Here is a 15,333-nt window from a genome sequence, read left to right as displayed (position 1 = left end):
TTTGACTGTAAAAAATACCAAATATGTGAATTTTCCTTCGTTGATCAGTTAGTAGATAGAAAACTGCCAAAGCAGCTCCACTTCCTGGAAGGTGACTTTTTGACTGAGCAGCGTTAAAGGTCACGAGTCCATCTGTGCTTAACGTGGTTTGAGAAACGCTGTAAAAACGACCTGAAACATGTCTGCGTTACAGAGCTAATTATCCTCAGCGCTCATTCGTGTGCCTGTCTATTATCCAACACTCAGCAGTCAATACATTTCCCATGAATATGCAATCGCCAGTGTGGATGTGTGAGGTGGAGGGTGCGTCGCCTCAAGCGTCCAGAGCTGGCCTCATCTGCAGGATTTCAGCCCAAAATTAAAATCTGACCAGTTTAACATGAACGACGAGGCAAAATGTGCTGATTTACTCAATCACAACACAGAGTTCGCCTTCAAACTCTTCAATCCTTCATTTATTTCATCACCCAGCTCCTCGTCTTCCAGCACGATGAGCGCCGCAGGGTTAAACTGGGACGGGGGTTTCCTTCCACAAATGAGTCATCCGCTGTTTGAGAAACACCTACAGCTCCGACGCTAAAGGTAGCGGAGAAAATTCAGATGATTTATGGTGTTTATTTAAAGTCTGAATGTCCAGATTCGCCCGGGCTGATTCACGACTGTCAGAGGACGAACAAAGCTGCGAATAATCTGCTGTGTGCTCCGGTTAAGCCAGAAATAAATGAAGGGAAGGTTGCAGTGTGAGTGGAGGGGCATTTTTGGGATAGAATAATGTAGCATAGAGAGGGCTCAGTGTGACTTTCATGGAGGAAAATGACTTTTCATTGATTTCCAGGGAATTAGATGAAACTTTCTTTTGTGCAAAGTGAAAAAACTAGCGTGCAAATGCTAAAGTGTACCTATGTAGAGGTTTTGAAAGTCAATAAGAGGTCTCAGAGGTGACAAAGGTTGCTGGGGCAGCAGCTGATGGCTTCAAAAACCTTCATAAGGTGCAGAAAAGACCCGTTTGGTGGTTTCTTGGTTTGGTGAAATGGAAAAGAAGGCGGCAGGCGGTGAGCAGGCCGGACCTGAGCGTCGTTTTAGGACTGAGACAAAGATCCATATTAACAAAAACCGCAGATGACAGATGATTAATCGGCGTGGTGGGGTTTGCCGAGCTGCCGGACCCCCGGCTGACACCCCGAGCCGCCAAACACAAAACCAAAAACCCCCCAGAGCCTCGGCGGCCTGGAGGAGCGTGGGCGAAGGGTGGAAGCAGGGCACCGTCCCCACGGAGCTGTGTGAGCTCACATGTGTGTGTGTGTGTAAGGAGTCAGAGCGACAGATTTGAACTGAAAACGAGAGAATCTGTGTGTGTGTCTGTGTGTGTGTGTTTGTGTGGGAGTGTTTAAGCATCAGAAAGTGTGTGTGCATGTGTTTCCTGTGAATGTGTGTGTGGACAGAGCAAACCCCCCATCTGCCACAGGGTGGGCGGCTCGCCACACAACGACAATACACACCAACATTTTTGTAACTGTGGGCGTTCAAAAGGCTCGGAGAGCTGCAGCTCAGCAGAAGGCTTCGGCTCCAGCAGCTCTCCAATCAGCACAGCAAACACACGCTTTCAAAGCTCCTGTTTAACCTCCAAACACTAAAAAACGTTCGCTTTCTCTTCTGCGGGCGATTCCTGCTGAACACAAACAGAACGTAAGTCACAGATTTGGTCAAAGCCTCGAGTTCAGGCCTGAAGAGCTGCAAACACATATGTTAACGTGCCGTTGATTCAATTTCTAATTCTTCCTCCGGGAGCTCGAGCGACTCCACGGGTTTCATAAGACATCTGCCCAGAAACTGCTGAGATCTCCAAAAGAAATGCGTGTGGTAACCAGTCCATATTGCAGTGCAGCGTCAGTGTGTATGCAAGGTCCGCTCAGGCCTGAGGAACACGAGCTTCATCATCAGAAGATCATTTAATCCAAATACAACACAAACAAAGTCTAACACGGAGTTCTGGGGCCATCAGAAGGTTAGAGTGTGCTTATTTAATGGTGGTGTCATTTCCACAGTCATTTCTCTGGTAAATTGACCCGTCAGAAAGTGCTTCTGTGTTTTCACACGACACTCAGTCGTCAATCCACATCTCTGTCTGCCCACTGTCTCACCTCTAGCACACACTCAGTGTGGCTGAGCTGTAGGGAAGACCAACATGATGGACATCGCGTGGGTTTGTTAGCCAGCAGGGTTAAAGAGGACTTTGTCACCAGGATGGTTATGAAGGTGCAGACAGTAGCAGGTCTTTGTTGTTTTGTGGATGATGAGGTTGTGAAGAGAGTTGGCTCTTCCAAAGCTGAGGCCCAAAAATGCTGGAAGCCGTGCTCCAGGTTGAGGAGGAGTTGTTGGACAACTTCAAGCATCAGGTTCTTGTTCATGAGTGGGTGGAGAGAGGAGCAGCAGAGCTGAATTACCAGTTGATCGCCATTCCTCCCCTCACCTTCAGAAAACTCTGAAACATGACACGAAGCGTGTTTTCAAATCCACATCAGTCCAGTTTGAGCAGCAATAGAAGAGAAAACGAGCTGATTCATATTCATAAGTGTCAAACTGTTCCGTCTAAGTTTGAATTCATTTATCTGAAACCATGTGCAACCCCGATTTAGAAAATGCTCCAATGAAGCTGTAAATAAGGGCCGAGGGAGCTGCTGAGTGGACAGACTCACTTCTGAAATCGTTCACAAATCTTTAAATCTCAACACAAGCTGTGTTAAACTCTTTACTCTGTGGATGCTGGTTTAAGTTTCAGGTTAACTCAATTTTTCCAGTTAAGTGTGAGTCAGTAGGACTGTCTGACTGTCTACTTTCCCCCCAGTGGCATAAACAAGCTTCCGTACTAAACCAGTAAATACCTTTAATATGTTCATGCATGCTCGCAGACCGAGAGCTCTGAGCTCACCTGCAAATAATTTTTTGGGGATGAGAGACTCAGAGAAGGTTTAAATGCAGAAACAGAGCCTGTTTGGTCATTTTACACGTTTCAACACTTCCTGATCCTCAGATTTAACTTACAGGACTCTCGGCTGATGATCTGATGTTTGTCAGGCACAGCTGCGCTTGGACGTTTCTTTTATTCTCTCTTCCATGTTTGTACAAGAGCAGCGATGAGATGATTCCAATGATTATTCTCCCCCATCCATCACACCGGGCCAACCATAGCCGGACTCAGAGCAGTAATCTGTTCCTGACAAGACAAGAGCGAAAACAAATGGGTGTGCGCAGTCAGTGTGTGGGCTCAGCTGGCACGAAGACAACACAATGCAACCCAATTTAACCGGATACCGCCATATACGTAGGCGGAGCTCCTCTCACCTCACCGGAGAGTCCTTTTATGGAGACAGGGGGACCGGAATTCCGAATAATGGAACATCTCTCCTTCCCCCTTTATATGAAACCAAAACAACGCAAAGCACGTGCGCATGATAGTGACAACATGCTGAAACTGAGCAGAAAATTTAAATCCACTCCTGAAGTTTTGCGAATGAACTGAACATTTATTTGGTCCGTGTTTCGTCACGGGAAGCTCCTATTTCTGGAGTTCCCTCTCCGTTTTTATTATTATTCTTATTTTTAAACCCGACTCCATATTTGGTGAATGACGCAACGGGACACCGGGAGATTCCCTTTATAACCCCGCCGCGCCTCCGCGGAGTGGTTACCGAGGGATGAGAGGCGGACCGGAGAAAATGAGGGAAGACACCGAACACGTCTGAGAGTCGGTGAACATGAGCGCGAAGACGGCGGCTGAAGTCTCGGCGTCTCTCGGCAGCATCCCAGACGGTGCTCCCAAAGATGTGTGCGCAGAAACGGTGATGGTGTTCAAGGAGGAGGCCGTGGGGCCGGAGGGAGCTGAAGGGCGGGACGGTGGTGGGGATGGAGGCGGTAAGCGGTCGTGTGTTTCAAACACTCGAGGATGTGGACGGACAAGTTAGATGGAGATACTGAGCTTGTTCCTGTGAATGTGTCTGACTGCGCTCTTCTCTGTGTTGCAGGTGATCTCGGCGCACCTGAGCTCTCTCTCCAGGGCCACCTGGCGCAGTACGTGGCCACTTTACGCACGCAGCCGGTGGCGTTTAGCGGCAGGTTCTCCCTGGACTCCGGGAGCGGGGGGCCAGGCTGGGCGCAGGGGGACGTGATCAACGTGGTCAGTGCGGACATCGCCCCCCCGGGACCGGCACAGGGGTCCGGATCAGCATCACCCAACATTTACGCGGGAGAAGCAGCAGGCGGAGGACGAGGAGGAGCGGGAGACGCGAACATGGCGCACGGCCAGCCGGATATCAGCCACATGTACGCGCCCCCCCACCCACACTCACACCCCCACCCGCCCCAGTCCTACTCCTGCAGCGGGGACGTGTACCAGGACCAGGGTTACCTGTCCACCTCCACCTGCGCGGTGTCCTACCACCCGCCTCCCGCCTACAGCTCTGCGCCCAAACCGGCCGCTGATGGCGCGCTGCTCTCCATCGTGCCGGAGTACGGAGGCTTCTACCCGCAGAGCTGCCAGAGGGACATGCATGCCGGCTTCCCGGAGAGGAAGGCCCTCCCGTACCCGCTGGACTCGTTGCGGGTGCCTCCGCCGCTCACGCCTCTCAACACCATCAGGAACTTTACGCTCAGCGCGCCCGAAGGCCCGGCGGCCGCCCCCTTCCCCGGCCACCAGAACCTCCCCCTCAGGCCCATCTTAAGACCCCGGAAGTACCCGAATCGCCCGAGCAAGACCCCCGTGCACCAGAGACCGTATCCGTGCCCGGCGGAGAGCTGCGACCGCCGGTTCTCCCGGTCGGACGAGCTGAGCCGGCACCTGCGCATCCACACCGGCCACAAGCCGTTCCAGTGCCGCATCTGCATGCGCAACTTCAGCCGCAGCGACCACCTGACCACGCACATCCGCACGCACACCGGGGAGAAGCCGTTCACCTGCGACCAGTGTGGGAGGAAGTTCGCACGCAGCGATGAGAGGAGGCGGCACATGAAGATTCACCTGCGGCAGAAGGAGAAGAAGACCCCCGCGTCCTAATCCGAGCCCTCCGAGCCCCGTAGTCTAAGTTAACCTCAGAAATAGCCGCAAGTCTCTTTAGAAGCCATATCACGAAGAAGAAATCAGGGAGAGCCAGAAACCCGGTCCCCAGGTGTGTTACTATGACTACAAAATCCACACGAGCGGAGCTGGCCGTGCTAGGATTAAATGAACCTCCAAGAACAACATCTCACAACCTGCTTTTAGTGAACACTTTGTCTGCTGTCTGTGCTTCAAGCTCTCAGGGATTCAGTCACGTGCCGGGCAGCACAGGTGAGTCAGGTGAGTCAGGTGAGAGGGTTACTGCTGCTCCAGCTTTCATTTGGAGTCAAATGCACAAAAACACTCAGAGAGTCACGGAGGCATCACACGTGACTCGGAGGAGGACTGTGAGGAATCGTTAGTGAAATTCTCTCGGATAACGCGACACCAGCCTTTTCTATATTTGTAAGATCACAGAAAAATCCTTTAAAAACCTTCAGTCCAAGTTCAAGGCCGAGTGTCTTCAGACTGTTGGCACTCAAACGTTCCTCTGCACCATATTTGAAAAGAATAAAAAGTCCAACACTTTACAGTTTTTAGGAGAAACCAATGAACGTCAGAGTGAGACACGTAGATGCCGTGTCTCAGGGGGTCTGCGTTTGGCTTCTGACGTTTCTGTATGAAAGAAACTCATTTTGCGCTGCTTTGTTGGGCGACAGGAAACAACAGGCCACAGATGGAAGGTTGTTTTATGACATTTTATAGTCGTAAATGAGTAAAATGACTGGCGTGAAGTTAGGATAAACAAAAATAACATTTTATTCAAACACATCAGAGAGAAGCTGATTATGTTATTGTGTTAAACAGCCTGAAACTACTTAAATTATTTCAATATTTTCAAAGTAAAAATCCTTTTTGGGGAGGGGGGATCAGGACTAAAATAATTTTTAATGATTTTTCAAGATAAAAGCCTTTAATTAGTGGTCTAGACGTTATCAAGGTAATTTATTTCTGTGAGAATGTCAAAATAAGAGGCCTTTTTTGGTTGTGTGAAACAAGTTACGTTCGCTTTTTTCAAAATAAAAGCATCCATTAGTTATTGGAAGTTACCACATTTTCTACATTTAATCCTCTAGTTATTTGGGAATTCATTGAGATTATTTAAGATGACGGTTGTTTTTTTTTTGTTTTTGTTTTTGTTTGTTTTTTTTGCTGTAGTTAAAAAAAATCATCTATTTAGTTACTGGAACTTGTCTATTTTGCTAGATTTTCAAAATAAAACAATATAATTTGTTAGAAAGCTTTCATGATGCTCAGAAAGACCTCAGATTGTGTGAAGTTAGTCAAATGTATTTATCATAGCAGGTTTCCAAAATAAAAGCTCCTGTTTTTCCGGGCTTTTTCACATAAACCTCTAAAATTTGCTGCTTTTGCTCACTTGAGTCAGCCGTCTTTATTTTATATTTTTAACCTTCTGAGATATGAGACAAATGTTTTGGTTAAAAAACTATTTAACTGACCTGAATAAGTGTCCCATAGCACACATATAGCACACCGAACATCGGCTGAAAGGTCAGCGAGAGATGTTTCCACACACACGCATGTATTTGGAGCAGCATGGCAGCCACGGCGTCACGTGAACTAATGCAGTATGTAGGTGTATATGTGTGATGCAGCATCAGAGCACACTGAGGGGATACGGTGATGTCACAGCTTGAGGCTGGGGTGCGCTGTGAGGGGATTTATTGATTGTAGCCTGATAATCTGTTATTTCCTGTTTTTGTATTTCTTGTCAATGTGAGACAAAGAGACACAGAGTAAGTGGGCAAAAAGTAAAAGTTTGTTTTTGTGTGTTTTACTATTTTATGCAAATGAGAGAAAGCACTAAAGCTTTTATTCTGAAGAATTGATGCTTCTTGTCAATGCAAATAAACGTGGAACTGTTCAGTCGCTGCTGCCTCTTTTTTCTTTTCAATGAAAGTACACACAGGTTCTTACTTCAGACTAATCCAACTTTATCTCACACTCAGGCCTCGAGAAACAAGGAAAGCATAAAACGGTCGCCTTCAGGTGCAACGTTCCCTCTAAGCTGCGCGCGTGCGCAATTGCGCACTGCTGGCACGGTCTCTGCGCTCAGAAAATCTGCGTTGCGCACAAAAAAAATCTAACCTGAATTGAAATTAAAATTAAAACTTTAACGATTCTGTTTTGCAGTGTTAGTCAGTGACTGGCTGCTCCCGTATGGGATCAGAACGATGCCACCTTATCTCATAGTCCAGCCAATGATGTGATTCACATTCGTATATACAGCTAACCAACGTGGTTGACAGGCTATGACAGCGTCCTTATGTGCCGACACCGGTGTTTTAGCAAAGCGGCTGATGTGGAGTGAAGTTAATGACAACGTGTACAACCATTGGAGATGTGAGCAGGACAGACGAACAACTGAGAGAAAAGTGTGGACTTTATACCAGTTTTTAAATTGTGTTGATCGGCCGCGTAAAACCAGAGTTATGATAAAATATCTGCAATGTTTGTTTTTCTTCCTGAATACTGTCGTTGTTTATATTTACTGCGGGAAGAAACGGTAAAAACGGCATTTGTAGCAGTTAATTAAAAGTAGTCTAACATAAATGCTGTAATTTGATAATTTCAATAAACATGTAACTTGGATGATTCGATGCTGGCGTGACCACAGTGCACACGTCTGCTGTTGCTCACAGTGGTCCAAGGGACGCTCAGGGAGTTTGTATGTTCGCTCAGACACATGGAAAATTAGAGGGAACATTGGTTCAGGTGTATATGACAGATTCTGCCCCAGCTTCCTTATACATGGAGAACTGACACTGTCAAAATCAAAAATATATGGACAAAAACGTGAATCAGTAAATGGTCTGTCACTAAATTGCTATGTGGGCATGAAAGGTACCTATTCCAAAATTTACTAAAGCTAGGAGCGGACTGTGAGGATACACCCACTGCAACTTTATGTTCAAATCATCTGTTTATTGTGTCCAAAAAATATCAACTAAAACTGAAATATGGCCAGGCTGCACATCCATGTAATACCAGTTTCTACCACCAGATGGTGCAGCGACCCAGGGTTACCTTTATTTAACCAAGAGAGATAGTAAGAGCACATTTCCTCTGTGAGGACAAAGGTGCTATAAAACACCCATCAACAACCGCAGTGGGGGAACACCGCCCCCTGGTGGTTCATTTAACTTTGAAACAGACAAAAATAGAGCTTTTATTTGCTCTCGTGTTTCTTGCACTTGTGTGGGAATCAAATCCAAATTTCTAAAATGTTCTCATTTGATCTTTCAAGTTATTTTCTCATTTATGCATAAATGTATTACATACTGTATTTACATGATATTATCAGTGGTATGGAGGACTCTAAGTGCCAAAATCATAACACAATAAAGAAGTCATATGAATAACAATTAAATAAAAATTAATTGCAAATAAATTCCAGCGCTAATCAAACTCAAGGCTGAACAGATTTCTTTTCTCTTTATTTTGTAATCACATGGACATTTTCTGACATTTCTCTCAAAGACACTTTGTGCTGATAAACTCGATTTAGTGCACATCTTTCAATCGGAGATACAAACATGAACACAGTCCTGAGGAGTCTCTCAGAAAGGAGAAGAAGAAGAAAAGGCGGCGACGGCGTAAAGAGTCCTAACACGAGAAAATCTGCAGCTTTACGAGATTTCAGTCTTCAAAAGAGACCCGAAGCTCTGACGTCACAAAGCCTGAAGCAGGAAGACGAGTAAAGAGACATCAGCAGGGTCAGTGGTCCTTCGGTGCTGCTTTCAAGGAGCAGCCAGGAGCCTGGGACGTTTTTGTTTCCCCTCATGCGGAGAGTAATACGTGGGAGCGGCTGGGTATACGTGTACGGAGAACCAGAGAAGCCAAAAATATAAATTACATTACGGTATTATACATTTGCTAATAAAGTCATCAAAGTGAATATTAATGCTACATGGACATAAATGAACTGATTTCTGTTGCTATTTATTACTGTATTTATTTCAATTAGCAGTACTTATTTATTTTAAAGTACATTACCCCCCAATTCATTTTTCATTTTATTTCTGCGTTGGGCAAAAGTATAAATGTTTACCACTGATATGTTCATTTGTGATTTAGGCAGTTTTACAGTTTTATTATTTGTATGTTTCAGATGGTTTAGCTGAAGCAGAACAGTAGAAAAAAATAAAGTAAAAATAAAAGATATTTGGGAAAATAAATCAGGTGACAAGAGGAAAGGAAAATATTTAAAGTTGGTTAATAAAGAAAACCAAAGTGAACATAATTAAGTTCATTTTAAAAATGTAATTAATGCTTGCATTTATTTCCAATATGGTTTTGTTCCTAATAAGTAATTATGTCAGCAGTTACAGTCCTCTGTAGTTGTTCCTGTACCCGAAACCTTCTTTTGAATAAACACCACATTCATCACCAGTGAGGTCCTCAGACTGAAGGACATGAAGTACTGACGTGTATTAAAACATCACAATTATTATTGTTTTCAGTGAACCTTGAAAAATTCATTTAAAATGAAAGCAGAAAATTCCAGACTTTTCTCAAACGCAGCATTATCAACTTTCAGGTGTGAAATAAAAACAGCTGGTCTGATTTTAGCTTTGAAAATCAGTCCAGATGTGACTGTAACGAAACAGCTGTCGGTCAGATTCAACACGTTATGGAAGACTGAAGCTGCCAAAAACACAAATTTGTGCAGTTAACCTCTTTCTGTCCTTTTTAAATTCATTTTCTATTTTGGCATCAATCCACCAAAATCAAACGTTAACATCACAAACATTTTGATTTTACAAAAACAAAATTTGGAAACAAAGAAAAGAAAATGATTAACAAAATAATAAGAAAACAAAAAGTGTCACTTTATAGAATAAATATTTAAAATTAAATTATTTACCTGCTCATTTCTAAATTAATACATAATTAAAATACTAACATGTATTATTAGGTCATTTAATAGTTTCACAGCTAAGTTGCTTCTGCATTATTTTACTTTATTTTTTATGTTTTCCTTCATAGTCAAACCTCTTTAATCCCTTATTTATTCATTTATTATACATTCTTTGAAGAGTTAGCAATGCATACAAACAACATGAAGTTTTCTGATGCTCATATTTGTGTTCAATGGCAAATTAGCGTATTATCTAGAACTCTATACCAATTTTAAATCATTTTAAACACTTTTATAAATGAATAACTGGGAAGGTTATTTTATTATACAGCAGTAAATTAAATGTTATGAATCCAATATTCATCTATGCCCATGGACTATTAATAAACTTATTGATGCATTAAGGCTTATTGGCTGTATTTCACTGTGGTCGTTTCAGTCCTGCACATCTATTTTCCCCCATTTTGACAGCCTGAAAACAAGAAAACTTTGTCGACTCAACAATGGATTTATGTGTGATTTGGGCAGCTGGGGTCCTCCATATCCAGTTAGTGTCGCTGAGCAGAGTAAATATAAATATGAAAGAGGTTCGTTAGCGTTCAGTCAGGTTTCAGGACAGACTCTGGCTTAACTGGAGTCTCTGTAAAGAGCCTCAGTTTTTAAAAATAAAACTACTTCCTGAAAGTGAGCACATCAACAGATGATTCAGATGTGGGTTCCTGACCGTCACATCCACGGGGATCACAGCACAGGCAGGAAGTCGTTGACTGTTGCCTGAGGCTCCGATGTTTGTCCAACTGAAGCAGAAGCTGGAGTGAATAAAGTTCACGCTCGCAGAGTGTGTGCTGCAGGGCTGATGCATCATTTCTACCCTTTACCACAATTTAATCCCACATTTGGCCCTTTACTCTGCGCCTGCTGGCGGCTCTGATGATGACTGGAGATCCTTTGTGGATCCAGCCAGGCTGCAGGGCTCCGGGAGGGTGGAGGGGGGATCAGAGGCACACCTCCGGGCCCGGGTACGGCTCCCCTCCGCACCAGAACTCCGGAGGCTGCGAGATCTCCATGAGCCAGACCTCCTTCTCCGTCTGCTCCGAGTCTTTGACCCCCTCCCCGGGCAGCACCTTGTAGTAGTGACAGTCCCTGCCGTCGTCCGGGTCGTACGGCGGGGCTAAGATGTCCATGAAAGCTGTGGGCCCATCCACGGCGTCAATCTGGTGGAGGTTGTCCCGGTCGGGGGAGAGGACGCAGGGTCCACTCTCCTCCGTGTACTCCCCGGTGGAGCGAAGCACGTAGCGCCGCAGAGCGCCCATCTCCGCCCGGGGCAGCGCGCCCCCGCCCCCGGCCGGCCGCTCGAGCCGGTCGAAGCAGCTTATCCGGACCTTCCCGTACATGACTTTGAGCACGCCGTGCATGCCCGGGTGGTCGTGCAGCGGGATAGAGGCCCCGCTCTTCAGCAGGAACACCCCCATGCTGAACTGGTCCGTCTCACAGATGTGCATGTAGGTGACCGGGGGCGCGCTGCGGTGATACGGGTGCTGAGCAGGGGGCGCGCCGCCGTCCTCGGCTCTCCGCGGGACGAGCTTCAGGTCGGCAGCCCGCACTTCCGACATCAGGCTCCGGAGCTTGCCGTGGTTCTCCAGGAAGGCCTTGGAAGCCTCGTCGCCCACCGCGGGTACGTTCCTGAAGGTGGCGAGAGCCTGCCGAGCTATCCTCTGAACCAGGGAGGCCATACTGCTGTCACCGGGCATCATACCGAAGCGAGGAGCCGCCGCTCGGTCCGCTGGTCCCCGTTAGCTGTAGCTGTGTGTAGCTAGCGCCAAAGATCGTGTGACCGCGAGAGGACTCACTCCTCAGGGGCTCGGCTCACTGGTTTCTGCCCTCACGAAGATCAAAGCCTAAAAAAGAAACTGCAGAAACAAAAACGACGAAATTAAATATCATAAACCGAATAACGAGAAACAGCAGGGCTGGTATTCATCCTTCGGGTGTCCTCCCACAGAGTCTGCGACGGTTTACAGCGCCGCCATCAGTGCAAACGTGTGAAGCCACGGAGGACCGGAGCGGCCAAAATTGCAAACTTCACAAATAAACAAACTAATTTGTGATTAAATTAAGTTTTAGATAATTTGTCTGATCCTTTCATTATCTAAGATTACTTTCAATTTTGACATCCATCAACCAAAACCTTAAAAATGTGACCTCACGAAAACACTTTGAATTTGCAAAAACAACATTTGGAAACAAATACAGAGGACGGCAAAGTTTTAAAAAAAAAAAGAAAAAAAAAGTTTAAAAAAAAATGATTATTTTAGCAAAAAAAATAAAGTGAGTAGGTAAATCAATTCAGAAACAATTTGTCACATATTTTTAGGATAATTATTTTAATTAGTTCCATTTATTTGTTGCATATTTCAACAACCCTCTGTCCATAATCACATACTGTGTATGCTACCGTTGTATATAGTTTATTATCTTATTTATTTTGTATTTGTTTGTATTTTTCTTCTGCTATCTCTACCTGAGTCGAGGTAATGCACAAATTTCCCTGCATGGGATCAATAAAGTCTTATCTTATCTTAACTGTAATTCATCCATACATGATGGTGGTCTGTGGCTTTAATCAGACTCGGGGAACACGTTTTTTTGGAGCTGTTTTCCTTGTTACTGGGTTTCAAAAATGTCATTTTAATTTTCGGGAATGAGGAGTGACACCACTGAGCAGCCAATCGGTGGCATGCGGTCTGATGACATCACATTTCAGTACCTGCTCAGATGGCTTTGTAGCCCAGCGAGCAGGTACTATTTAAGCACCTGTTCAGGAAAAACCCTGAAAACAATGATTGTTTTGGGTCCCACTGAAAAAAGCATCAAGTGTATTTGATGAATCTTGTGATGCCGGTCCGGACTCGAACCCACTGGCCGGCTGGGGCCTCTCTGTGAGGTGTCTCTAAACTGGTGACCTGTCCAGGTGTGCTGCAAGTGTGTCTGAAGCTTCAGTGGAAAAAGTGTTGCATTCACACAAACATGACGTCATGGATCATAATCATTAACCCGACACGAACTGAAAGAAATCCCACCAAACAGCTGATTTTAAAGCTAAAATCAAAAACACAACGCATACGTCACCGGTGCGATCACCACAACACGTGCGGCACGTTGACCGCCGTTAGTCTGATTTTGTGCATTTTTCTTTGGACGGAATGATTTCCGGTGTCCGGAAACGGCAGCAGAGTGAGACCTCACCTGCTCCCCTGCGCTCACCTTTTCCTCAGTCTGCTCTCCTCATTCATTCCCGTTTTTGTCGATCAGCGCGTGAGGCTCCGCGAGCAGCACACAAACAACCTAAAGAGGCAAACGGACACAAAGCAGGAGGAGTCGGAGAAGCTCGGGGAGCTTCGGGGTGTCTGGAGGCCTTCGTCACACTCCGCCGCGGTCACTCTTATCTGCTCCGCTGCCCCATTTTTGAATTACTGTCAAACACGTCCGCACCGCGCAGCGTTTCACGGGTTCACGCCTGGTGCATTGTGGGAAACGAAGTCTGTCGTCCTCTCGCGTGGACGTCCACGACACCAAATCAGATTGAAGTCAAACGGGAACAAAATGAGCTTCGTGTTTAGGTCCCTCTCCTCCAGGGTCAGCGCACTGCGAACACTGTCGCTTTATCCGCGAGCTTAAAGTCAAGCGAATAGCTCGGAAAGTAGCACTACATTACCCAGCATGCCTCTGAATATTTACTTCTTAATGCTCTTTGCCCCCCAGTCATTACTGAGTTACAAACAGTGGACAGGAGTAACCCAGCAGCGGCCCAACATCGGGATAAATATAGAGTGCATCAACTGTCTGAAGCATATTAGTCTGAAAGATGAAGCCTCGTTTCCTGGAACGCTTTATTCCAAAGAAAACACTCCACGGTTCACCGTGGGAGCCTTAATGTGGCACTTTACACTCGGATGGCCTCAGGTTTCACATTTATCACATCTTGTTTATTAAAGATGTCAAAAAGCAGCGTTCTGGTGATTAATGTGGACATAAGTGTCATATATGCTTTTACTTATAATAATTCACCGCTCCAGCTGGATTTGAACCCTCAGCCTTCAGGTTATTATCAACACAAACGCCATTTACAACCACGTTAGCTTCATTTCTTTATCAGGTAGCAGCACAAAAACATTGATCTCATGACCCGATTAAGCTATCAGCTATTTTCCATCAGCTCTTGGCAGCAGACGCAGCATGAAGTAAACATAAAACGCAAAAACATGTCAAAAACACTCAACGTGAGATAAACCAAAACACGAAGAGCTTAAAAACTGCAAAATGCTCCTGCGTCATCCTTCCCCCAAGACATTTTGAGGCTGACGCACTTCTTCATGAACTTAAACATTAAATATTCACAGTGTCAAAGAGCCAATAATATAATAAAAATAGTGAAATGGCAAAAGGGACCACATGTCCTCAACAAAGAGAAAAAGAAACATGATAAACGACACAGCTCATCATACTCAGAACAACAAGCTTTTGTGTCTATATTGAGTGTTTGGTACATTTTTCATGAGGTTTGTAATTCATTTTTGCCTCTTTTCACTCATTTTGCAACATTTTGTGTTTGTTGGGACTGTTCTGGTCATTGTTGCACATTTTGGTGTTATATGTGACATGTTGTAGTTTTTTGTGCTTCTGTAATTGTTTTGCATCTTTTCTGTCATTTGAAGTTGTGTTCTGCTTGTTTTGTGTTCGTTTTGCATCTGTTTTTGATCCCTTTTGTGATCGTTTTTGCATTTTTCCTGAGTTCTTTAGTGTTTCCCTGCAGGCATTTTGCATGATTTTGGGCTTTGTGGACATTTTTGCCTTTCTGTAGAAGTATTTTTATGTTAATAGTAGTCACACGGCATCATGTCCGGTCATTTTTAATCATTCTATGTCTTTTTTGTGATTTTAAAGGTGTTTCCTGTCTGTTTTGTGTCTCTTCACGGTCATTTCCCTCCACCTTTGGCCGTTTGGAGTTTGCGGCTGTCTCGTCCCCTTTTTGTCTCTGCAGGATCGTGGACCTCTATAATAACCCCACTCATGAGAGGGTGTCAGCTGTATTCATCATATTTTGGGATAAAGCTCTTCAGCTGTTTGGGGTCACGAGGATGCGCCTCCGTCACTCTGCTCCAAACGGAAGAGGACACTTTAATGAAATTATAACATCTTTGTGGGTAAAAAACACACTTTAGTCCTGAAACTCTAACAGTGACTCATCTGTAAGCGTGACTCACTAGTTGAGTTTGGCATTTCATGATAAAGACGTAGGCAGCCCATTTGGGCATCTTTCTGCTGGGAAACACCCACCCACACACACACAGCCTACTTT

The 15,333-nt window shown here is 45.1% G+C and overlaps 2 protein-coding genes across 2 annotated transcripts; one reads left to right on the top strand and one right to left on the bottom strand.

The window, feature by feature from the left end:
• Positions 1-3,703: 3,703 nt before the first annotated feature.
• Positions 3,704-5,646, top strand: LOC102795423 (E3 SUMO-protein ligase EGR2-like). Its single transcript, XM_006783498.2, has 2 exons — positions 3,704-3,912; positions 4,023-5,646. The coding sequence occupies exons 1-2, from the start codon at positions 3,756-3,758 to the stop codon at positions 5,048-5,050; spliced, it is 1,185 nt and encodes a 394-aa protein (XP_006783561.2). The 5' UTR covers positions 3,704-3,755; the 3' UTR covers positions 5,051-5,646.
• Positions 5,647-8,533: 2,887 nt separating this feature from the next.
• On the bottom strand, positions 8,534-13,436 carry adob (2-aminoethanethiol dioxygenase b). Its single transcript, XM_006783497.3, has 2 exons — positions 13,239-13,436; positions 8,534-11,884 (listed from the first exon to the last, which is right to left on the bottom strand). Exon 2 carries the CDS (start codon positions 11,726-11,728, stop codon positions 10,970-10,972), a length of 759 nt encoding a protein of 252 aa, XP_006783560.2. The 5' UTR covers positions 11,729-11,884; positions 13,239-13,436; the 3' UTR covers positions 8,534-10,969.
• Positions 13,437-15,333: the final 1,897 nt, after the last annotated feature.

Source organism: Neolamprologus brichardi, chromosome 13 (assembly GCF_056152115.1).
Source record: "Neolamprologus brichardi isolate AB-2024 chromosome 13, ASM5615211v1, whole genome shotgun sequence".
Lineage (NCBI taxonomy): Eukaryota > Metazoa > Chordata > Actinopteri > Cichliformes > Cichlidae > Neolamprologus > Neolamprologus brichardi.
The sequence above is the reverse complement of the archived record's forward strand: the minus strand, read 5'-3'. Positions and strand labels throughout refer to the sequence as shown.